Source organism: Lissotriton vulgaris, chromosome 2_2 (genome assembly GCF_964263255.1).
Source record: "Lissotriton vulgaris chromosome 2_2, aLisVul1.2, whole genome shotgun sequence".
NCBI classification, from domain to species: Eukaryota; Metazoa; Chordata; class Amphibia; order Caudata; family Salamandridae; genus Lissotriton; species Lissotriton vulgaris.
Genome location: NC_141688.1, coordinates 194,021,926 through 194,048,164, shown reverse-complemented (window position 1 = coordinate 194,048,164; position 26,239 = coordinate 194,021,926). Strand labels below are relative to the sequence as shown.

General features: G+C 42.6%; 1 protein-coding gene across 1 annotated transcript in view; it reads left to right on the top strand.

Moving 5' to 3' along the window:
• ZDHHC13 (zDHHC palmitoyltransferase 13) overlaps window positions 1–26,239 on the top strand; it is a 322,174-nt gene that overhangs the window by 269,317 nt on the left and 26,618 nt on the right. The window contains exon 16 of the mRNA XM_086959524.1: window positions 10,006–10,103. Coding sequence (XP_086815650.1) covers window positions 10,006–10,103 — 98 coding nt within the window. The remainder of the gene's footprint in view (window positions 1–10,005; window positions 10,104–26,239) is intronic.

Genomic DNA, 26,239 nt, shown 5'->3' with positions numbered 1-26,239 from the left:
CAGTCCATGCCGGTGCACCCTCTCTTTGCCAGTTACATGGTGCAGCAGGGTCCTACTTTGGTCCTTGTTCCAGTCCCGACAAAATCCGAGTTCTGGGTGCCAGGCGTGCTCAATTTATGTTCATAAAGGGCCGTCAGATTCTACAAGGTCTGTAGCCAATCGGCTGCTAGGTCCCTCCTCTCCTGATGGACTACTTCTTGGGGAGTGTGGCATCTGGCTATCCCTAGATGCACCATTCTGCCCACTCCTAACATGGCAGAATCCCTCTCTCAGTGCCCAGAGCTCCCTAGCCCAATCTAGAGGTGCGGCTACCAAGGGGCTTACACACCCCTGAAAAACCTGTTCGACAACAGGTTTCCCCTCCCCTTTCTGGGTGCCAGCTAGTCTCAAGTGTTCCCCATTTGCTCGTCATTAGCGGCTTGAGCTTTGAAGCTCACCATTAGGGTTGTCTGAAGGAGAGAGGTAACACCTCTCTCTCTCTCCAATGCAGGACCCTATTGTCTTCATTCCAGGGAGTTATTAGCACATCTTCACTCAAGCTCCATGTTCAACTGTTAAGAGCACAGGAGATTGAAGGAAACAAAGTAGCAACTTTTTAAAGTTGCACACTGTAACTAGTTGCATTTATTTGCATGTGAGACTCAAGTCGGGCTTAATGCAGAGAGTTGTTTGTTACTTTGGACTTTAGACTTTGACCGCACCGTTCAGGAGTTGGCACAGCTAAAGGGTTACAGCGAGTAGCCCTTCAATAACCAACGGGGCTACCAAGTCTTTTCACAGTAATAACAAAAGTTTCGCGTTTTTACTGTCAGAACACGAAAAATACATGTTCTAGTCATAAAATACGCTGCATCCTGCCTAAGCCTCAGTAGGTCTGCCGTAGGAGTGACTTAAACGTGTTTCAGGGGATGATTGACTTTGCCGTGGCTTTAAATGGCAAAATTGCTCTTCCAATCTGCAGTGGTGGACCGGGAGATGTGTTTTGTCTTTGCCACACCCAGGATTTGGGATGACTTTCTAACTTAAAGGCCTTGTGTACCCAGGGTTCCATATACCAGGGACTTATGGGTAAGTTAGCTTATGCCAATTGGGTATAGCTAATGCAACATACAGGTTTTGGGGGTTAGGGCACTGGCACGGAGGTTGTTAGCCGGCCTCAGTGCACTCTGAACTGAAAAAACAGCAGTATCACTCACCGTGGGGAAGACCATACAAAATGAGGTATTTCCTTACTTCTATTGTCTGCTGATAAGTAATATTTTGATTCCGCTCTCTGCAAGGTAATCATGGGCACCTTAGAGTGGAGGTACCCTTTATCGTGAGGGGTGTTCTAACAGCAAGTCCCTCTTAAGCTTTGGCATCTATTAGGCACTACAGATGCCTTCTCTGTTTGCACAGCATGTGCTCGGAATAGCTCTGTGGATCTGCCAAGCAGGCTGAGAATGAGTTGTCTTATGTTGGATGAACAGGCCTATATTAGCACACTCTCCGCTTCACTGTTGTGCTAGAGTTTGCTAATATATGGACTGTGTAGATGCTTAGCAGTTTGCGAGGGCATGAGTGAAATACATGTATTGCCCCTCTTCTTTATACTATTTTTAGTCATCATCGTCCCCTTTATTTGATAGTACCTGCTGAATACAATGGAGGAGCTTCTATTCAAAGGACAGTTAAATGGTTTTTGGTTAGTTTACCCTCACACAAAAAAGATTGCTCTGCGTGCATTTAACACATACAGACAGGATGTTTCTCCTGTGCCTGGTTGTGTCCAGCTATTCTGTTTTTGTACCCTGGGTCCCAGCTACCACTGCTTCAATTTACACCACTCTCTTGCATCCATGGCAATGACCTCCCTGTTTGTTGCTTGAGCGTGAGCTGAGATGGATTCAGGGTCCCTGCTTTCTTGATGGAGCACCTATGTTTCTTAAAGGAGCATCTGACTCTCCTGGAGCTCTTTTCTCTGCGTATTAATCTGAATACAAATGGCTTTAACTCCACATTTACTCTCAATGCCAGCCAATGTGCAGGGATGGATACTGCCACTTTTGCCGTTTCTGTTGCAGCAACTCCTTTTTGAAGTGTCCTACAGCTAAGTATGTCAGTGTAGCTTACAACAGTAACTGAGTACCTGGCTGTAAATTGGAAATGAAATGATTCACAGTAAAATAGATGGAAGTGAGCAGATGAGGGAAAGGGATAGTGAAAAATAGATGAAGAATATAAGAAGGAACAGGATGGGTGCAGATGATGCATGGGGAAAAGAAGAAGGTGGAGAACAAAGGGAAAAAGTGGGTATTACAGAAGTAGGAAAGATCCATTTTACATTATACTGGTTGTTGTACATAGTTTACTCCACAGGAACGCTAAAAGATACTCACTAGACCGTATTAGAGATGAGACAATGAAGGGAATCTCTGAGTAGTCCTGAGGTTAGAGAGTGTGGTTACAGCCAGCTTGCATTGGAGTAATAGAGAAAAGGAAGCATAAGATACTTTAGAAGGTATAAAGTGAAAACCAGTTGTAACATGGCAATTGGGAGATTTTCTTGTTTTTTTTATTTCACCCTCGAATGGGTCATTATTGAGGGTGATAGGTTGAGTGCGCTACTGGGGTGTAGGCGCATCCCTGTTGTTGGGCACACTTGTATGGTTCTTGGTGGTGGACAACACGATAGATTCCATAAAGTTCAAAAAAAGTTCCAAATAAATGAAGTTGTAGAGTTTATTGAAAGGTTATCATTGTAACGTATTTAAAGCTTATTTTCTTTACAAATCATCAAAGTTCTTGATATACATCATCAAACGACATGAGATTGAAAGATGCTCCAATGCATTTCGGACTAAGAAGTCCTTTCTCAAGGAGCGCTGCAACAAAGAACATAAAATGACCCAAATCAATTGTTGTACTTTAGAATACAAAATACGTAAACTGAACAATGTTACATACGTGTATGGGTGGGTCAACCACATGCATCCAAAAAAAGACAGGCAATAATGTGAAACTTCAAGAAGGTTGTGGGGCAGTGTCGGGGAATGGGGTGGATGTGCTAAAAGGTTAAAACAATCATGCTAAAAAAACGGGGGTGGATCGTGAAAGCGGATGGTTGGCGTGCCTTAAAAATGCGGAGTGAGGTTGGGGAGTGTCGGGACTATGAACAGAGTGAAGAAAGAGAAAACAAACTGCTCGAAGTTGTCGAGTCTTACGTAATCATCTTCAAGATTATGTGCGATTCTCTGGAAAACATAATAATGGAGACATTATGAAAAAAGGCATCGGAGAGAAAGCAGGTGACACGGGAAAAGGGTCGGGCTAAAACTTACTGGAGTAACGTCGGAGACGTGTCTGTGATGATCGGGTTCAGAGTGCGGTAACTTCGCGGAGTGGACGCGGAGTTCCGGGAAGAAGTAGGAGGGATGGTAGAAACTGGTGAAGGACTACTGGAGTAGGGAAAAGAATGGGGAGGACATGTTGGAGTGGGGAAAGGAGAATGTGGATGCAAGTAACATTAAAAAAGAAACAATCAACAGAATGCGGATACAATGTATCAATGAGTGCCCGTGGGCATTACAAGTAGCAACTTAATTCAGTTCGGTAATTGAGACCAAAAGGTTTCTGTGATTGGAGTCTGTACATCCATGCTGTTTCTCTTTGTAGGGTTTTGTTGTTGTCTCTCCCTTCAATTTTTGGAACAACTTCAAGGACCATGTATTTCAATTGGGCCACGTTGTGGTTGGTTTCATTGAAGTGAATGGCCACGTTGGATTTGGTGTTTTTTGTTCGTATGTTTGACTTGTGTTCGTTTAATCGAATCTTGATCTTCCTGCTGGTCTTACCCACGTAGATTTTGCCACAAGGGCATTTAAGTAGGTAAATAAGGTTTGAAGAGTCGCATGTAGCATCGACGCTTAGTTTAATGTTGAAACCTCTCATCGGGTGGCTGATGTAATTGCCTTTTATGATGATGTTGCAGTTGTTGCAATGGTGACATGGACGTGTGCCAGTATGTCCCACCTGAGTGGTGATAGTTTTTGTTAGAATTTCCTTAATGTTCATGGGACGGGTGTATGCAAAGATTGGAGAATCCTTAAAAAGATCCCCAAAGTCTGGTTCAGATGAGAGGATACGCCAATGTTTTAAAATGATGTTCTTGTAGGATCTGCTGACTGTAGAATATCGTGAGACAAGAACCATCCTTTGGTTGTCTGTTTTAATACTGCTCTGGAGAGCTTCAGAACGGGAGATTGCAGAAGTTCTGTTAATGGCCTCATTAAGTATTTCATCAGGGTATCCTCTGTTGTGGAAACGTGCTGCCATGGATTTGATTTGTGCATTTCTGGTGACAGGGTCTGAGACTATGCGGGTTACTCTTAGCATCTGGCTGTATGGCAGGTGTCTTTTCAGAGAGTTTTGGTGGAAGCTGCTGAATAGTAAGGCATTATTGCGGTCCGTTGGTTTACGGAAAAGGTCTGTCTGAATGCCCTGAGAGGTGATTTTGATGAGAACGTCTAGAAATGCTATCTCCTGGTGGTTGATGTTCCACGTGAATTCGATTCGATCGCCTTTAGTGTTCAAGTCTGTCAATGCAAGTTCAAGGTTCTCTTGAGAGTCCTTCCAAATGAAGAACAAATCGTCGATATAACGTACATAGAGTTTCAAGTTCTCCGTCCAGTTTTTGTTTGAGTAGATGTGATTGAATTCAAAGTTGCCCATGTAGAGATTAGCGTAAGTAGGAGCCGCACAATTACCCATAGCCATTCCGGACATTTGTAGGTACCATTTCTGTTCAAATGTGAAATAACTATGGTATAAGGTAAATATCATGAGTTCCAGGATGAAAGTTTTTAACGGATCACTGATGTTAGATTGAAGTAGGGCTTGTTCTACAGCATGAATCCCTCCTTCGTGGGGGATGGAGGTGTACAGGCTTTTTACGTCAGCTGTGCATAAGATCAGTTTCTCATTTTCATTGATTTGTATAGATGCCAGTTTATTCAGAAACTCTGTAGTGTCTTTTATGTAGCTATCCAGTTTTGACACCATAGGTTGCAGATACCGGTCAATGAGTTTGCCAGTTGGTTCGTGTATTGAGCCTCTGGTGGAGACAATCGGGCGAAAAGGAGGGTCCATCAGGTTCTTGTGTATTTTCGGCAACATGGTAATGGAGGGGCTCCTAGGATGTTCTATTATCAGATATTTTTTGGTTCTGTCGTCAATGGTGCCATCCATTGTTGCTTTCTCAATGATTTGAGATAGTTCGGTTTTATATTCACTGGTGGGATTCCCATCTAGTGGCAAATAAATGTTAGAATCCAACTTCCCAACCATCACTGCAGTGCGCCACGCCTACATTCCTTTGTTTTCATTATTGAGGGTAACATGAGGTATAGAGTTTGTTGTGGAGATGGAACTTTATTCAGGTCTGTGATGTACGAGTGGATTATTAGGGATGCAAGGTTTGCCTTCACAGTGTGCCATTTGCTTGTGATCGTTAACAAAAGCTTGATTTATAGAGCTTAGCATTGCCTAACGGAATAGCCCGCTAGACACTAACGACTAAGACAGAAGGAGGAACTGAACAGACTAGTTAAGCAACCTTAAAGAACCAAGGGCCAGATGTACGACCATAGCATTTTGAGACACGCAAATTGCGCTCAATTGCGAGTCGCAATTTGTGAGTCGCAAAATGATGTGTACAACAGTGTCTGAAACACTGTTTGCGATGCTCTATGGGGTCGCATAGTGCATGCCTCATGAATAATAATGAGGCACTCTCAGTTTGCGAACCCATTGGGAATGGCTGCCCCTACCAGGTATGGTGGCCTTCTGGGCTCAACCGACCTCCATGTCTGGGACTGCTTTTAAATAAAACAGATATTTTTTTTAATGTAGCCCATTTTCATTTACCCCTTCCATGCTCATGACGAGTTCAGCTCGTCATGCAGTACACTGGTCGTGTGCTTATGACTAGCTGAGCTCGTCATGAATAAAGGGATTCATGGATCTGCAGCACAGGAGGGGAATTGCCTTAGCAGTAAAGGTGTTAAAGGAAAACAGGATGCATTTAAAAAAAGAAAAATGAAACTTTTTCAGTTCATTAGGTCTTGTCTGAGCCAGCGCATGCGCTACTCTGTGAGGCATTAAGTAAGGACTTTTGAGCTCTGAACACCCGCTCGTGCGTGTGTTTTTTTCTTCTGAGCCTACAATTAGCTTGTGCAATTAATGCAAGGTGGGTGATTGTCCCGCCTTGTTTGTTGGATGGCCTAGGGTCCTCGGGCCCGAGCTTCATCCTTATCTATCCAATTGTGGCATTGGCGGTAATTGGAAACAGATGATGCTCACTTCTTTTTTGTTTCCCGAAAGAATGAACCTTGTGGTTGCTATAACCCCGCAATTGGCTATTAACACTGCCTCTGGCTAAGTTTTAGTATTTGAGAATGGAGACTACACCAGGTGTCACAGATTCTGCTGGATTTAGTTATTTTACTTTGGTGTTCTGTGTTTTTACTCTGCCCATTCAGTTTTGTTTCGGAATTGGTGAGTTCGCAATGAGTATTCACCCCGTCTCGTCTTTAAGGAGCCCATCCCTCTTTTGGTAGGCAAGGTTGCTGTGTGCCCATTTATGCCCCCCTCTTAGTGGCTTTACTGTTAGAGCTGGCAACTGTCGAACTGGGCAACAAGGTTCGAGTTTGAGAGTGTACATAATATGTTGTGTTTTTAGGCAAATAAATTCCGTAATCGTCTGTGCCTACCCAAAAAAATAATACATCCTTGTGTAACGTTACTAGTGCTTATGAAAAGGCTTCAATACTTTCTTGTCAAGTTGGTGCTATTTAATACTTTATTAAAATAAAATCATGTAGTGCATACATAAGTACACTCCACATACCACTCAGTGCCATATAATTACATGCCACATAGTTACTATACTCAATGCAACATAAATACACTCCGCATAATACCATATAGTAGCGTATAATTATGTTGCACATAATTACACTGCACTCAAAGCAACATACACTTCAAATACCACTTAGTGACACTTAATTACATGCCACATAATCACACTCTACTGAATGCAACATACACTCCACACAATACCACTCAGTGCCACATAATGATATGCTACATAATTACACTGCACTCAATCCAACATACACTTCACACAGTGCCACATAGTTATATGCAACATAATTACACTGCACTCAATGCACCATACACTAGAAATAGCACGCAGTGCAACATAATTACACACCACATAATTACTCTATTGAATACAACATACACTCCCCATAATACGACTCACTGCCACAATTTACATGCCACATAATTACACTGATCTCAATGCAACATAAATACACTCCACATAATCACATACAGTGCCACATAATTATATGCTACATAATGACACTGCACTGAATGCAACATACACTCCAAATACCACTCAGTGCCACATAATTACACACCACATAATTACACTCTACTGAATGCAACATACACTCCACATAATACCACTCAGTGCCACATAATTACACACCACGTAATTGCACTGTACTCAATGCATTTACATACACGGAACATACATGCACTCAATACCACCCATTAACAGAAATGCACTCCACACCATGACACAATTTCACTAAGCATAATTTCACTCAACACCACAGTTCCAGGCCACACAATTCAACTCCACACATTTCCAATACACATCACCTAATTACACACCAAACAACATATTACAACTCCACAATCCACAACGTACCTCCAGTGCACACCAGATAATGTCACCACCTGAGCACCAAACATCATTCACCACCACCATTTTGCATCAATGCACCACCTAAGCATCTCGTCAGTCTGCCCTTAGAATCCAGCATATGTTGATTCTCCCCTACGGTCTGTCCGCTGCTCACGTTCTAATTAAATTACTGTTTTCCAAACTCCACTCCCCCGTTATTTATGTCCCGCTCCCCCATAACAAAGAAAATTATAACAAACAAACATAAGAACAGGCAGGAATAAGTCATCAGCAGTGCAAGTACAAAAAAACTATAAGACCTTTTTTATGGTAAAATCTTTTTTTAATCCAGTTTTTCACTTGTATACAGTGTTGTCTTCGTTTGTATAAAAGTAACAAAAATGAGTAACACTTTTTATTACTTTTCAGCAAATAAATTGTGACTCGCTAAATAGGGTTAGTACATGACCCTTTTGTATTTTGCATGCGCAAATGGGTCGCAAACCCGTTTGCGGATGCAAAATAGGGTCGTACATCTGCCCCCAAGTTTTCAGTTCTTTAAGAAAGCTAGTTTGGTTCTGCCCTTAGTCAGAAGTTGATTCTACCAGATAACACAAAGGATCAAAGGAGAGAAGTTTATGAAAATATTTTGAAGACTGAAAGGACCAGTTTTATGGAATGCGTGTGGTAGCATTACTACAAGTATAATCAGGGCTAACCATACGTGACACTTCCGCTCTCAAACTAGCTTACCCAACTGTATTCCCACATCCTACTCTATCACAGTCCCTACAAATCACTGATCGCCATGCAAGGAGCCTAAAAGAACCAGATATTTTTTATTACACACTGATGGGGTGGGACACTTGAGTCAGAGCAAAGACTCTTTCAGTATGAAAAGGTCTTTTTACATCAGGGACCACACCTGAAATGCAAAAATGGTGATCTTTGAAAAGTATCTCTCATGGGGTGAGTGTTTGCTGCCCAGGTCATACAGGTTTCTTGCGCATTATCTTCACCTCTTAAGCAAAATTTTCTCTCATGAGAGCAAATTCTCTCAACCCCTTTCCCAAGTTTTCGTTTTCTATCAGAAAACCAGCTAACAATATTTAGAGGTACTGGTATTGGGGCCAAAAGAGGCTAAACTGTAACAGTCTGTACAACTTGGCTACCAAGATCATCAGCATATTATAGTGACTAGAGAACGTCTTGCGAAATTTGTCAGCAGAGCCAACAAAATGACTCACTTAATTCCTCTTCTTGGATGTTTCCACTAGATCCCTGATCTCACCGGTACCACCACACCACTCAGTGATTCGTGGCACCTTCCCCACATGCTTGCTTCTCCCTATCTCACGCCAAACAATTTATGTCTGCTCACAACACGAGGGCCTCCGCTTAGGATGGAAAATGCTCCTTTACGCCGCACTAAATTAGAAATCTGTGTGGTTCAGAGTGGTTCAGATTAGTAAAGTAGTGACCTGTATCCATTTTAGTGAAAGCAACTGGAAACATGTCTGATCTTTTAGTAGCCCGCTATTCTCCTTCTTCTCTCTTGGCCATGTCTCTCAAAGATCCAGTGCTCTCCAAATAAAAATAAGCAAATCAAGTAAATGTCTCGTGCTGGACATTAAATGTTATTTTGCTGAAACTAATGTAATTTACATTTAATGTAAAGGCTGAAAAATGAAAGAGGCCCTGGTCATCCTAAGTATGAAATTCTTTGGATAACAGACCTCATGGATCATTAGCGCAGTGATAAAAAAAATGATGGTCTTCTCTAAGTGGAAGAACTAGCACATGTTAGACACCTGTCCTGTTTTAGAAACAAGTGAGAACCTACATTTCAAATATAGTGATCATTTAATGTGATTTAACACCATAGGAGATTAATTATTTGGATTTTATGATAATGCAATCCTTTAGGAGGATACGTCTGGAACTTGGAATAAATAGTTCAGTTCCCTCATTCCCTTTTCCTCAAAATGTTGACTTTTTATGTAATTTAACTTCATAAATGCTTAGTTAGATGTACAAACTGACTGTTCTTTATAAATATAATGTAATCTTGATGAATTAATGAAACAGCATGTTACCAATGTTTAGAAATTGGAATCATTGGATTTAAAACAAAAAGTTATATTAGAACAGGGTTGTTTGCATTCGTAGAACACTACTAGTGAATTCTGTTTTTGAAATGAAAGGTATTAATGTTTTGGGTTTTAGTTTGCTAAATACAATATTTACCATCCGTTTCTTTCTTTTAAAAGATTGTGTTTCTGGGTTTAACAACACAAGAAAGGATCAATATACACATACAAAGTAGGCGTGCAAAATTTCCAGTTTCTCTACGAAAAACACCATTTAAGTAAGTTTCTGCTTGTATGTTGGCCTTATTTGATATCTTTATTTTTCTCTAAGTTTAACCTTTTATTCAATGAACACAGCCTTCAGTATGCCTCGCATTTGCATGAATATAGAATGTTAGCATTCTTGTTGTTTGCTATTACTATGTGCAATCAATTACCAGACTGCTGCTACTGTTGGAAGTACATTTTTACTCCACCCAAACGACAATTTTCCTCACAAAACTTAAGAAAATATTTGTGAACATATCTAAAATATGTTGTAATTTTGCTTCTGGAGCATTTGCAATATGAGCAAATCAGGAAAGAAAACTTTCAAACATGGTTATTCAAATCCCTGTAACAACAAAAGGGTGTCCAGGAGTCGCCATTCAATGTTTTTACTCGAGACCTTTCAACCAGTGACTATATAAGTTAGACTGTGTGTGCTCAGATGTGAAGAGACATTCAACTACTCATATATACGACATGCAACATGGGTAGGAATTTTTCCCATCAGTTGCCGTTCTGTACCACCATTATCACATCATATGGGTTCTCCTTACCCAGGAGTTAGTACACAAGATCAATCACACTCTAACAGGTGTGAGGACTATGTGAGTAGGGAGACCGATGTCAATTGTGTATGTGATGGTATCAAATATGGTGTTTGAACAAATAGTTGTACACCTGAGGAGAAGCAGTGCAGTGAGTGTAAAGTGAAAAGTGAATAAAATTGGGTGAGACTGAGTAGAAAAGTGATTTATTAGTTTCTCTCAGACCCCAAGGTTAAAAACAAGTGAGAAGTAGATTTGACAGAATATCTACCGGCAAGTGGTCAACATGTTTCTGCATACCAACGGAAGATTTTCCTATGCATTCGTCAGGACCTAGATGGTGCTACTGCTTGCATTTAAATAAGTGAAGATAAAAGGGAAAAATTTCACCTGAAAAGCAGGTGTAGAATCTCCACCACAGTCTACAAAAGTCACATAGGAGACAAAGAAAAGAGAAAAACATTACACATATTAGAGAATGCACTAAGTACATCGTGCTATTCTAGTGGTCATGTATTAGCATTTAAACAGACATAACACTCACCCAAAACTTGTGGGGATGGCGCCTCACCTCACCTGGCAGCAGCTCAGGTAGAATAGGAGCACCGCTCTGTTTTTGCAAAATATAATCACAGGGACACTCAACCGATTCCGTTAAAACAAGGCAAAAGAACAATCATGTGTATCTCTGATAGCGTGAGAGACAACCTTTATGCGTTGAAAGTATCACCGGTGCCGTACCGGAAAAGTTTTATGAGTTCGGGCTTCTAACACTATAAGGCTACGGACTCGTAGCGGACAGGGCTACCTATCTAGATTACGTAACCGCACTCTTACCTCTCCGTCGGTGTCTCCAAGCGTACCTCTGGGCTGTTCTGGGGAGGCACCGAACAAGAGAAAAGGGCGGGTATATGAGTGAAGCCAGTGTGGTGCATGATGGGAGTCGTAGTTTTTTAGATGACAAGGAAAACATGGAAAAGATGGAAAATGGCTCAATGATCTTATAATGACATCCACGGTATTGGTTCATTCAGGCCATCCTTGTCACTGTTTAGTTTGTAGACCCATTTCTGCTCTATTTTAAACAGAAACTTTCCGACATCAGGGCAATGATCAGGTATCGTCGGCTGTTCGAGTATTGTCCACTTGAACTCACTAGGACCGTGGCCTTTTTCCAGAAAGTGAGCTGTTAAGCGAGTTGCTTGTTTTCGACAGCGAACTGTGCTCTTGTGCTCGCCAGTTCTTATTTTGGTTTTTCGGGTTGTCATCCCCACATATCTCTTTCCGCACGGACAAGTGATCATGTAAATTGTGTTCTCGCTATTACAGTTAGTGAACTTACGCTGTTGCCATGGGCGCATAGTTCCGATGTCCACACTGGTGGACCTAGTGGTTTGTGGACATGCCGAGCAGCTACCACACGGGTGATGTCCTTGTACCGGCGGCAGGTCCCAAAGTGCTCCCACCTGTCTAGATTGTTTGGTTTTTGGTCGAGTGTGGACTAGGTGGTCTTTTGTGTTAGGTCCTCTTTTAAAGGCAAAAAGTGGCGGTGGCAGAATTTCTCCACTGGAGTTCAAAATGGACCAATGTTTAGTTATTATTTTCCGTACCTCATTGGATCTTGTGTGAAAGGTGTTCACAAAGGTCATTCGGTTAGATCTTTCTTTCGGAATAGTCTCCAATAGGGCGTCTCTGTTATTGTTGGAGGCCCTTTTCTTCGATTGGCGGATGATTTTGGCTGGATATTTCTTTTCTCGTAGGTATTCCGAGAGTGTCTCAGAGTGTTTTTCGAATGACTCTTTGGTCGAACAATTTCTCCTGAGTCTCAGGAATTGCCCAAAGGGCAAGTTATCCCTGAGCGCCCGAGGGTGGCAACTTTCGTAACTCAGAAGAGCGTTGCGTGCCATGGGTTTTCTGTACAGCTCTGTTTTCAAGCCGTCTTCTGTGACCACTATCAAGAGATCTAAGAACGGTAGTTCCTTTCTACTGAACTCTAGGGTGAAGTTCAGAAATTCATTACAGTTGTTAAGCCAATTGTGGAACTCTAACAGACTAGCCTCAGATCCTCTCCATATGACAAAGATATCGTCTATGTATCGCTTCCAAAGGCGAAGCGATACATAGTGTGGGTTGTCTTGGTGCAGTATTTTTGTTTGTTCTAGTACATGAACATAAAGATTCGCCAGACTAGGCGCAAAAACACTGCCCATACTGGTGCCAGAGGTCTGGAGGTAGATGGTATCCTCGAATTTGAAGTAATTATCTTTCATTGCCAGTTCAGCTAGTTCCATAATGAAGGAGACTGGAGTTGTTGTCTGTAGGTCCCTTTCTTGAAGGATATTGCCCACCACTTCCAGGGTCTCTGTTTGAGGGATTGACGTATACAGAGACTCTACGTCAAAGGACACAAGTAGATCCATGGAACTGTCAAAGTTTACGTCCGGAAGTAAACGTAACATATCCTTTGTGTCCTTGAGATAAGTTGGCATTTCTTTGACAATAGGATTGAGAAAGTGATCCACAAATGTAGAGAGTGGCTCTAGGACTGATCCTATGCCAGAGATGATTGGTCTCCCGGGTGGTGGTCTCTTCTGTTTGTGCACCTTTGGTAGGCAGTAGAAATAGGGGATCGACGGGTGAGAAGTAGAGAAGTACAGAGAAATTGGCCCTCTTGTGGAGTGATCCATCCTTGAGACGTCGCCTCTTCCACTAGATGGCTGATCTTGGTTTTAAGCCTTTCAGTGGGGTCGTCTTTCAGAGGTAGATATGACTTGCGATCATTATGGAACTAGCTGAACTGGCAATGAAAGATAATTACTTCAAATTCGAGGATACCATCTACCTCCAGATCTCTGGCACCAGTATGGGCAGTGTTTTTGCGCCTAGTCTGGCGAATCTTTATGTTCATGTACTAGAACAAACAAAAATACTGCACCAAGACAACCCACACTATGTATCGCTTCGCCTTTGGAAGCGATACATAGACGATATCTTTGTCATATGGAGAGGATCTGAGGCCAGTCTGTTAGAGTTCCACAATTGGCTTAACAACTGTAATGAATTTCTGAACTTCACCCTAGAGTTCAGTAGAAAGGAACTACCGTTCTTAGATCTCTTGATAGTGGTCACAGAAGACGGCTTGAAAACAGAGCTGTACAGAAAACCCATGGCACGCAACGCTCTTCTGAGTTACGAAAGTTGCCACCCTCGGGCGCTCAGGGATAACTTGCCCTTTGGGCAATTCCTGAGACTCAGGAGAAATTGTTCGACCAAAGAGTCATTCGAAAAACACTCTGAGACACTCTCGGAATACCTACGAGAAAAGAAATATCCAGCCAAAATCATCCGCCAATCGAAGAAAAGGGCCTCCAACAATAACAGAGACGCCCTATTGGAGACTATTCCGAAAGAAAGATCTAACCGAATGACCTTTGTGAACACCTTTCACACAAGATCCAATGAGGTACGGAAAATAATAACTAAACATTGGTCCATTTTGAACTCCAGTGGAGAAATTCTGCCACCGCCACTTTTTGCCTTTAAAAGAGGACCTAACACAAAAGACCACCTAGTCCACACTCGACCAAAAACCAAACAATCTAGACAGGTGGGAGCACTTTGGGACCTGCCGCCGGTACAAGGACATCACCCGTGTGGTAGCTGCTCGGCATGTCCACAAACCACTAGGTCCACCAGTGTGGACATCGGAACTATGCGCCCATGGCAACAGCGTAAGTTCACTAACTGTAATAGCGAGAACACAATTTACATGATCACTTTTCCGTGCGGAAAGAGATATGTGGGGATGACAACCCGAAAAACCAAAATAAGAATTGGCGAGCACAAGAGCACAGTTCGCTGTCGAAAACAAGCAACTCGCTTAACAGCTCACTTTCTGGAAAAAGGCCACGGTCCTAGTGAGTTCAAGTGGACAATACTCGAACAGCCGACGATACCTGATCATTGCCCTGATGTCGGAAAGTTTCTGTTTAAAATAGAGCAGAAATGGGTCTACAAACTAAACCGTGACAAGGATGGCCTGAATGAACCAATACCGTGGATGTCATTATAAGATCATTGAGCCATTTTCCATCTTTTCCATGTTTTCCTTGTCATCTAAAAAACTACGACTCCCATCATGCACCACACTGGCTTCACTCATATACCCGCCCTTTTCTCTTGTTCGGTGCCTCCCCAGAACAGCCCAGAGGGACGCTTGGAGACACCGACGGAGAGGTAAGAGTGCGGTTACGTAATCTAGATAGGTAGCCCTGTCCGCTACGAGTCCGTAGCCTTATAGTGTTAGAAGCCCGAACTCATAAAACTTTTCCGGTACGGCACCGGTGATACTTTCAACGCATAAAGGTTGTCTCTCACGCTATCAGAGATACACATGATTGTTCTTTTGCCTTGTTTTAACGGAATCGGTTGAGTGTCCCTGTGATTATATTTTGCAAAAACAGAGCGGTGCTCCTATTCTACCTGAGCTGCTGCCAGGTGAGGTGAGGCGCCATCCCCACAAGTTTTGGGTGAGTGTTATCATGTCTGTTTAAATGCTAATACATGACCACTAGAATAGCACGATGTACTTAGTGCATTCTCTAATATGTGTAATGTTTTTCTCTTTTCTTTGTCTCCTATGTGACTTTTGTAGATTGTGGTGGAGATTCTACACCTGCTTTTCAGGTGAAATTTTTCCCTTTTATCTTCACTTATTTAAATGCAAGCAGTAGCACCATCTAGGTCCTGACGAATGCATAGGAAAATCTTCCGTTGGTATGCAGAAACATGTTGACCACTTGCCGGTAGATATTCTGTCAAATCTACTTCTCACTTGTTTTTAACCTTGGGGTCTGAGAGAAACTAATAAATCACTTTTCTACTCAGTCTCACCCAATTTTATTCACTTTTCACTTTACACTCACTGCACTGCTTCTCCTCAGGTGTACAACTATTTGTTCAAACACCATATTTGATACCATCACATACACAATTGACATCGGTCTCCCTACTCACATAGTCCTCACACCTGTTAGAGTGTGATTGATCTTGTGTACTAACTCCTGGGTAAGGAGAACCCATATGATGTGATAATGGTGGTACAGAACGGCAACTGATGGGAAAAATTCCTACCCATGTTGCATGTCGTATATATGAGTAGTTGAATGTCTCTTCACATCTGAGCACACACAGTCTAACTTATATAGTCACTGGTTGAAAGGTCTCGAGTAAAAACATTGAATGGCGACTCCTGGACACCCTTTTGTTGTTATAAGTTTCGTAGGGGCATGTGTCCAGTTTCGAGTCGTAAAAATTGCCCTTAGACCCTCCGTTAAATAGTGTGTTTTGTATTCAAATCCCTGCCCAGGATCCGCATTTTTCACCATTTCACATCACCTTAGACCTCCTACAAATCCTAAACTTAACATGGCTCCATCAAGGAACAGTTTTTATTTTGACTAAAGACTGTCATACCCCTTTTTCTATGCTGCTTTTTATGAACCTCACAACGAGGCATTCACTACCATGCATTTCTATAGTGCAAAAATAATACTGCCTTATCACCAATCAAAGTAAATCTCATAGGTAAGCCTCTAACATACCTTGCATGTACAAAGTGACATGAAAAACACAACAGCTGGATGAATGTTTTGTGAGTTTTATACCAAGTATTTAGGACCTGATTCATATTCGAATATTTTCCAAGGAAGAGGGCTCATGTAATTATTAATTGGGGTGGAATAAGGCCCTCTGCCACACCTCAGGCACTATAAACGTTCCACAGTCAGTAACTACCCCACAGTGCCCTCCCTTTGAATAATATCACTTAAATGTCAATCTAGTCTTACTTGTCATCTTGTCTCTTCACTAATTTGATATATGAAAAGGTGCATATTTCTATGTTTCCTTATCGAGTATCAGCCAACCCTATGATTTCCAGTGCAGGTCTTTCCTTACACAGAACTAAATTAAGTACCCAAGAAAATAACTACCTGATAATGTTGCTTAAGAAAAAATGGACCAACTTATCAAAACTAAATTATTTCCTCTTCAAAGGCAGCTTCCCTTCCTATCATTCAGTGAAAACTGCTTCATCAAACACTTCCATAGAGTCCGCTCAGAAACAGAAGCTCATCAGACTTTTACATCTTTACTTTTTCAAAACAAAAAAAGGTCTGTAGCCACCCCCTCCAAAGGAATGTCTTAGGTACTTCTCAGAAAGATTTGAAGAAACATTAAAACCAAGCATTGATAAAGCCAATAGGTCTTAGCAATCCGAGAGCTATAGGCCTTGTCAATGTTAATATCTTTTAGCTATGTGTTATGGAGTGGAGTGGTTGTAGGTGGAGTGGGATTGTGTGTGTTGGAGTGAAATCTTTTGTTGTGGAATTGTGTGGCATGGAATAGTAAGGTGTTAAGTAGAGTTATGTGTGTTGGAATGTTATGGTGCGTATTGGAATTATAAGGGTAGTAATTATGTGGTTTTGAGTGTAATGGAATTATGTGTAGTGTGATTGTGTGTTATGGACTGTAATTTTGTGGAGTGGCATGTAGTGGAGGGGAGTTATGAGGTGTGATGTTGAATTTTTGTAGAAAGCACTTTCTGTAAGACTCTTAACGCTTCATACAAATTGTGATTACAAGACTGTATGGCCTAATATCTGTTGTTTTAAAAGGACAAAAACATTCAAGGAAATATTCAGACATTTTGGATCTTGGAACATTTATATGCCTATCATTGAGCATATGCAAAAATGGCCACACCACAGATGTCCACCGTTTACCCAGTTGACGGCAGAAACGTTGCCTTCACCATTGACAGCTCCGCCAATGGGTAAAAGGAAAATCATGAGTAGTTCTGCTGTGGGAATCACCGTTACCACCATTCACTATTTTTTGCAGCATGCAGCTGGAGTGCTTTCTAAAGAAATTGCTTTGAGAGAAAGGAGACTTTAGAAGGAGGTTTGCTTGTTAACACATAATTTGATGGAGCGTGAGGGCCCACGCCCCTACTACTAGTGGTATTGCTTGTTCGTCTATACACCTGGAGAGTATTGTGGTAAATTTAAATTACCTATACTTAATTTATGCGGTAAAGTTCAATAAGAATAACTCAGTCAAAAATAAGAGGCAGAATCCGGGGCATTTGAGGTTTTAAAAGGGGTTTTATTCCTTAAAAAGGAATTGGTTCGAACCTTGGATTATATTCCATCACCACGAAGGTTCAGGAAGGGAATCACAATACTTTATTGACAGGATATCATATATATAGTCAATGCATTACATTAACGACAGATGCAGAAGGCGTAACAGCTGAGAGAAGAGATAAGAATACACATACGTAATGAAAAAGGCATAACAGAAGGCGTGCATAAGGGCGTGTACTAGAAACGTCATTATGGAGGTGTAACAGGTGGGTGGATCCATAGGAGAATCCTGCAGTGTCAGCAGAAATATGTGGCAGGGATGCGCGCGCAGCAGCATGACGTGTAATTTACGTGGAACTGGAGGGTGAAGGGGACTTGACATTTAGCCCTACATGAGGAGACAGAAGTCTGGGGTGTCAGAACAACCTAATCCTAAATCGTATCTAATATCTTGTGTTTAAGGAACTGTATTATCTAGAAGGAAAGGTCTCTCGGGCAGAGGCTATTCTATACTGACTGCTAGTGCGTGCATATGTGACTATGTGTCTACATGAGATGCGAGGGGGGCATGGGCCTACCATGGTAACAGGAGCTATGAATTACTTGCATGGAGACAGTGAGGTCGGGCCCTTTGCTCTGCAGCTGGGAAGGATGTTTTCCTAAACTACCAGACAGGAATGTATTTTCGAGGAGCGGAGCAGATAACTTGAAGGTTGAATACAGTCTTGGCAGGCGAGCAAGTCGAGCCAGGCACCGCTCGCCGCGCAGGGAGTAAGTCAAGGGTCAGGAAGCGGCAAACTGCAGCTTTCAGAGACAGAAGGCAGAAAGAGCTCGATGGCAGAAATCAGGGCCTAACTCGCCAGAGCTAGAAATACATGAAAGTGCACCATGTAAAGACGTTGGCAAGGCACACTTAGGAACGGAATATCTGACCCATTCATGGTGGATCTGAAAGAGGACATGTTAACGTTGGACGCAAATGTATTTGCGTCTTCATAGCTGGAAGTGGAGGGAACATACATGTACTTAGAGCACGTACATGGAGCCGGTGGGGTCTACGATAGGGGGCACAACTGACCATGAAAATTCATATTTCCCTCCTTGTCCCCTACGGACCCTTCATGATATATCGATCCTCATGAATCTATCAATCTGTTCACGTAACATCATTTGCTCTTCTTTCTTCTTATGGCGTTTGGAATGAGAACTCGAATGAGGAATACATGATGTGGCGCACAGGCCGCAAATCGCTGGCCCACATTGCAGACATAGGCAGCAACTGAATACTATGAGAAGGGCAATGCCTAGGAAGGATAGGACCTTCCATCCCCAGGCTGTCAACGTGGTCCAGAACCAACCGGACCAAGTCCAGGTGCCTGGATTCTGGTGTATCAAACTTGCAATCTTGTGAAGACGAGTGATGGCTCTATATACTGATGGCGCGTTTTCTGGAATGAAAACACAGCAGCTCGATCCGACGACTCAACAGGCTCCGCCCCTATCAGCCAGTATGACGTCAAGGACGAGACGATTTTGAAGAACAACAATCCGCATAGCAGACTGCTCCTCTGTTAAGTTACCTAGGGCGGAAGTAGTTTCATTCACTACAGCTTCGAGGGTTCTGGTTAACTTGCGTATCAGTTTACTATTAAAGACAGCACCTAAGTAGGGAAAGAAACCTTTATTGAAGTCTGTGTATTGCTCCCATGCCGTTTCAGTGTAGTCGACAATCGGGAGATCTCTCTGGGGTCTATTGTGTACTAGATGGGTATTCCTATGATAATCAGGAGGGGCTAGGAAAACAGGTGGCAGAAGGAATGCAATGTAACAAGTGCCATCCCAATCTAGAGGTAAGCGTATATATGCGGTATGACCACAAATGAAGTAGGAATGACGTGATGCTTTAAACGCAGACTTGCCCTTATCACTGAATTCGATCACAGTAGTACATTTACTATGACCCAGGTGTACTGAACCATTCTTTCTGATACATAATTCACCTTTGACTGGTAGTACGGACATGGCAGGCAAGACTGGTTCGGATTCGGATTCAACATTCAGAATCATGAGGTTAAGTGTAAAGTTACCTAATCCATATACTTCATTTTCTAGATCAGTCCCTGTCCTTTTTGGCAGACCCTCCTTGTCAGGGTAACATACTCTATGCAGAACTGTGTTCAGGTTTCCCCATACCCAGTTGCCCTGGTAGACTACGGTATTTGAATCTAAAGAATTAATCAAACTAAACCATGCACCACAGGAACCATTGTGTGTGAATGGGTACGGAAAGAGGGGCAGAACTCCCTTGTATTTCTGGTAGGGAGGGAGTCGGCCACATATCCAACAATTTGTAGCGTTGCTGGTCTGATGAGTGATGTAACATACTAATGAATGTATTGTTGCGCAGCGCAAGTCTGTAGGACAACTCATGCGGGGGTAATTCACTAAAAGAATGCTCGGCAGTGACATTGAAAGCAGAATGTGCACGCTTGAAAATAGGGTAGTATATGTGCAACAGTATACTTGCAGCAATAATCAGAAGACTTAGAAAAAACATAATCAGTAACGTCACTATGCAGTGACTACGAAGTGATTTACAATATTCACGTTTCTTGAGCTGTTTCTGTCTATCTCTCTCTCTATTTCGGTCTAGGGGATACATGTCAGAGACTAATTTAACCGATTCACCTAGGGGAGGACTTAAACAATTAAACTGTCTGACTTGCTAGACCTTAGTTTCAGTTTATATTCCTGGGAAGCAGTTTTCTCGACCAGGGGGAGTTTTGAGTCAGTCTGTGGAGGAGGGCAGGGCTGAGAGTTCAAATCTGAAGGCAGTCCGTGAAATTTCTTTATATGACTCGAGTGAAGCCAGCCCTTGCGGCCCTCGACTTTCACTGCAGTCCTTGTTGTTAAAAGTACTAGTCTTGGCGTCTGCCAACGGGGCTCCAGCGGACTCCTCCTGTCGAAATTCCTGATGAACACGTAATTGCCTGGAACCACTTCATGGGGCTTCACCTCGGTGTTGTCGGGAAAGGCTGCAGCTACCTGTGAACGACAAGATTGTAGTGCAGACATCAAGGAGGCAAGGTAATCTGTCAGCATATTACAATCAACATCGGTAATCTTTCGAGGCAAAGGCGTCCCCCACATATTCGGTGGCCTACCAAAGACCACCTCGTACGGGGATAGCCCTGTTCGAGAATGCGCTATCATTCTCATGTAGAAGAGCGCGACTGGCAAAGCTACTATCCAGTCGACTCCTTTCTCTCTGCAGATTTTAGCAAGTCGAATTTTCAAAGTCTGATTATGACGCTCCACGAGACCTGCTGCCTCGGGATGTCGGACACAGTGGAATTTCCACTGATAGCCTAACAAGAGTGTAACTTGTTTTACCAGTTCGGAGGAGAATGGCTGACCGTTATCTGAGTATACGATACGGGGCAAACCAAACCGTGGGAAAAATTCGCGAACCAGCTGCTTGGCAGTGGTCGGAGCAGTGTAATCTGGGACTGGATATGCTTCTGTCCATCGGGAAAGTGCACATACGACTACGAGGACATATTTGAATCCTCGACAACGTTCCATCTGGATATAATCCATCTGGAGGACTTCAAAAGGGTGATCGGGAGGATGAAATCCACCTTGCTCTACAGGAATGCTTTTACCTGGGTTGAACTGACAACAAGTCATGCAAGTACGCACTTTCTGTTTGGCTGCTGCTCGTAAATGTTTATTGAACCAGATATTTTGAATACTGTCTAACATGGCTTTTTCTCCTAAATGCGCTGGACTATGTACTGTGTTAATGATAACTTGAACCATAGAGTCGGGGAGAAACCATGTGGCTTTTCCCTTCGTCATCCATCCCTGATCTGTTTGGATCCCTCCTAGTTCAGTCCATTTCTTGATTTCATCTGGTGTAGCATGTGTCTGTATGTCAATTACATCAAGGGCGGGATCCCTAACTGTCATGCAATGTGTCGGTGTCCGAACTATTGTCTTTGTCAAGTCAGTTGCGTGAGTCTGAGTCTGAGCTGTATGCTTGGCTGTTCGGTCTGCCAGGTCGTTACCCTGGGAAATGATATCGGTGACTTTTGTATGTGCCTTGCGCTTCATGATGGATATAGCAGTAGGCAGATGTATTGCATCTAACAGAGCTTGAATGAGGGGACCGTGTTGAATGTTGGCACCGTGAGAAGTCAAATAACCTCTCTCTCGTCATAATACACCAAAGTCGTGTACAACTCCGAATGCATAACGTGAATCTGTGTATATGTTAACTCTCTTGTTCTTGGCTTGAATACAGGCTTGTGTCAGAGCGATGAGCTCTGCTGCTTGAGCTGACAGGGTGTCAATACAATTTGTTTCTATGACTTCAGTGTCTGTCGTGACTGCGTAGGCGGCCACTAACTCTCCTGTACTTGTTCTCATACATGAACCATCCACATAAAGTGTCAGATCTGGATCTGGTAATGGAGTGTCTGTCAAGTCTTGTCTGGGTTTCGTCGTAATAGTAATGACTTCAATACAATCATGTGCCAATGGGTCTGTTCCACTTAATGGCAAAAGTGTAGCAGGATTCAATGTGTTACAGCGTCTGATTTCTATGTGTGGCTGAAACAATGTCAATTCATAACCTGTCAGTCGTGCAATAGTCAAGTGCTGGGTCTGTGTTCGGTTTAAAAGAACTTCCACGGAGTGTGGAACTTGCACTATCAATTGATGTCCTAACACTATGGAATCGCTTTGTCTGATTGCTAGAGCTGTCGCTGCTACTGATTTCAAGCACGCAGGCAGAGCCTGGGCTACTGGATCCAATGTGCTAGAAAAGTAAGCACACGGTTTGTGTGAACCTGCTTGTTCCTGAGTGAGTACTGACAAGGCAGTACCTTCGCGTTCTGTGACAAAAAGTGTAAAAGGCTTGCTATAACATGGTGTTGCTAAAACAGGTGCTTGACATAAGGCTTTCTTTAAGTTTTCAAAAGCTTGTGTATGTTCCTGAGTCCAAGGGAGGGCAGTCGAAGACGCTGCCTCCTGGGTTGTCAACTGTATGAGTGGCTTTGCTAGAAATGCGTATTGGGGAATCCATTGTCTGCAGTAAGAAGTGAGGCCTATGAAGGCCCGCACCTCCTTTTGTGTCTTGGGTCGTGACATATTTACAATTAACTGGATGCGATCAGGTGTGAGCTGTCTCCCCCCTTTGGACAGCAAGTGCCCAAGGTACACAACTTGCTGAACACAGAATTGCAGCTTCGAAGGGGACACCTTGTGTCCCTTGTCAGCCAGAAAATGCAAAACCGTCAGTGATGCTCGTTCACATTCAGATTCGCTTCGGGCGGTGATCAGGAGATCATCGACATACTGAAGCAGGGCAGTGTTATCAGGCATGTGAATACTGTCAAGTTGTCTTTTCAGTGCTTGGCTATAGATGCTGGGGCTTTCTGTGAATCCTTGAGGTGCGCGTGCAAACTTGAAGCTTCGTCCATTTAAACAGAATCCGAAAAGGTATTGGCTTTCCGGATCGATTGGGACACTAAAGAAGGCGTTCTTGAGGTCAATTACAGTAAAGAACGTTGCTTCTGAATCAATAGCTGTCAATCGAGACGAGATGTCGGGAACCACGGGATACTGTGGTACAATACATGTATTCAATTCGCGCAAATCGATAACTAATCGATAAACTGGAGGTGCATTGGGATCGGTACGTTTAAGAATTGGAATGATAGGGGAATTACATACATTGGAGTCGGTTTCCACGACCACTCCTTGTGCAACGAGCTCGTCAATGATTTGCAGTAAAGCCACTACAGCATCTGGGGGTAACTTGTATTGTCGAATTCGTGGTAATACCACTCCTGGCTTGAGTGTGACTCGATATGGTGTAATGTGCATACAACCTACATCAGTGGGGCCTTGTGCCCATAAATGTGCGGGAACATTCTGTAACCGGTGATCCATATCTCTCAATACATAGTGACCCTTAAAGTCACGTAAAAATAGTCGTACTCCTTCCGGAGAACAGCATATTACAGCTCCTAGAGCTTTCAGTGTCTTTATACCTAACAAGTTTTCTGGGCATGATTTCGTGAGCAATAAATCTGTAGTACGTGTCAATGGACCAACTGCAAGAGGAAGGGGTTGTGATACTTCGTTAATAATAGGCTTTCCTGAAAATCCAAGGGAAACATTCTGTGAGCCTGAGAGGGGTGCCCCTGGAACCTCGTCGTGACTTATAGTTGTTCTGCTTGCCCCTGTATCAATTAAAAACTTTCTGTCTTTCCCTAATACTTGACTATGTACATAAGGACCTTCTTGATCTACAGGAACCTCAATAAGAGGCAAGCCAACCTCCCTCTCTAGGCTGTTTCATGTGTAACGTTGATAATCGGGGTAGTCATTTTGTGCATACTGGTACATCTGTTGTGTCGTGTTTTGTGTTGCGGCAATAGGCTGTGGCACTGTCACAGTCTGTACTGACTGTTGTGAGGCTTGCATAGGCTGGATATTCTGTGGTACTTGTTGTTGGATTTGATCTTGTCTAGGTGGACGCGGTCTCTCTTTGGTTTTACCCGTAGAGATATTGTGTTTCAAAACTGCACAATCGTTTATATAATGACCTGGCTGTTTACAATAGTTGCATGTCCCTTTAACAGGAGCTGCCGAATTACTGGACTGTGTCATACCCTTTTTATGACCGTCAGCTGGAACTGACTGGGCAACTAACATTTTCATTTTCGTGTCTTTCATACGTCTTTGCTCGTGTTCTTGTTCTTCTCTAATTCTGTTCTGGTGGTACTGTAACATTTGTAACATTTGTGAAGGGGTATTAGCTTGCCATGTGCTCTCGACTTTCAGAACACGATTCTTAACTTGGGGCAGGGAATTCTCGACTAATTTTGTTACAAAAAGATGTGGATATGACTCGCTACTTGCTTTCAGGCCACTATTAATACCAAAACATTTTTCAAATCGGGAATAAAAATCACTAGTGTCTTCATCGGGTTTCTGTTTGCATGCTGAGATTGCACCCCAGTCTTCCTTTTTCGTTGCTAATAAACGTGGCAATACTTGTACTAACAATCCTGGCAATGCTTTAGTTTTGTCCCCAAGCCCTAGGCCTGGAGTTCGAGTGTTTTCTTCGTTCTCTAATTCAGCCCAAACAATCTTTTGCTCTCCCACCTCCCATTCTTTTTCTTTCAGTTTCTCGTAAATACCGGCAGGCAATAATACTTTCAATATTTTCATGATATCGGGATAGGTGTAATCACCCATGAGTAACATGTCTTTTATTTCACGATGAAAACCTGCTGGATCTTTGTCATGGCTGGGCACTAATTTCTTCATTTCCAGTAGTTCTATTTTAGTTATGGGCGTGTACACAAACACGCGTCTAAAAGTATTATCATCATTCCTGACTGGGTGCACTTCTCGCAAGGGATTCTGTCTGTCTATGTAATACATTTTTCTGTCTACGGGTGGGGCTGGATCAAACTGTGGACACAGGAAGGCACTATATCTGTGCCGATGTTCTAGAATTATTTTAATTAAATCGGTACCTAGGCCTCTCCATTTCTTCATGAGTAGTTCTATTAATATATCAGGTAGGGGACCTGGATCAGTGTTGGCTTTTATATAATATAAGGAGGTGTTGTATCATGTACATACCAGCTAAACGCTGTTCATCTGGAGAAAGATTTAAAAACGTTTGCGCTAGCGCATCATCACTATATTTATCAGAACTGTCAGCCCATTGTACTACTGACCTGGCTAATTCTTGTTCATCCATAGAATCGAGTACATGGTACCCCATTCGTTCTCGAAGTATTTTATCAGTAGCCTGAAATAGGTGTTCTGGCGTTTTCGGATTTGACATAGCAGCTTGAAAAAGTCTCTTACTTTCTGGACGTACCGGACGTGTTGAATTATTAAAGGGTCTTCCCTTACCTACATAAGCTATCATTTCTCTAGCTGGTAATTGCAATGTTCCTGTTGTCGTTTCTGGTGTTTCCTCCTCCTCCGAGGATTCAATCTTGTCTGAATCTACTTCTCTTTCAGGCTGTCTTCTTTCATGTATTTGTTCTACTGCTTTTCGGATCCTTCGGTACATATTCTCTATACTACTCTGTTTATCATGTTTTCCGTCTGCTATATTCTGACCCCATTTGTTAAGTGCTTTCATTTCTTCCTGGTCTACACCAGGCCTATCTTGGTTTCTTATTAAGCAGTTTATGAAGAAACGTAATATCATTCTTTGAGTGTCAACTTTCTGATATGCCATGGCCTCGCCAATACTTTCAGGACCTTGCCCTGTTTGGACAAAATGGTATATTCTGTCTAGATGTTCAATCATTCCTGGCAGTAACATTAAATAGTTTGCGACTCGTCGCAGACGTACTGATGATAGCATCATTCTGTCGTCTTTACCGGGTACTGGATCATATCTACAGTCTGTAA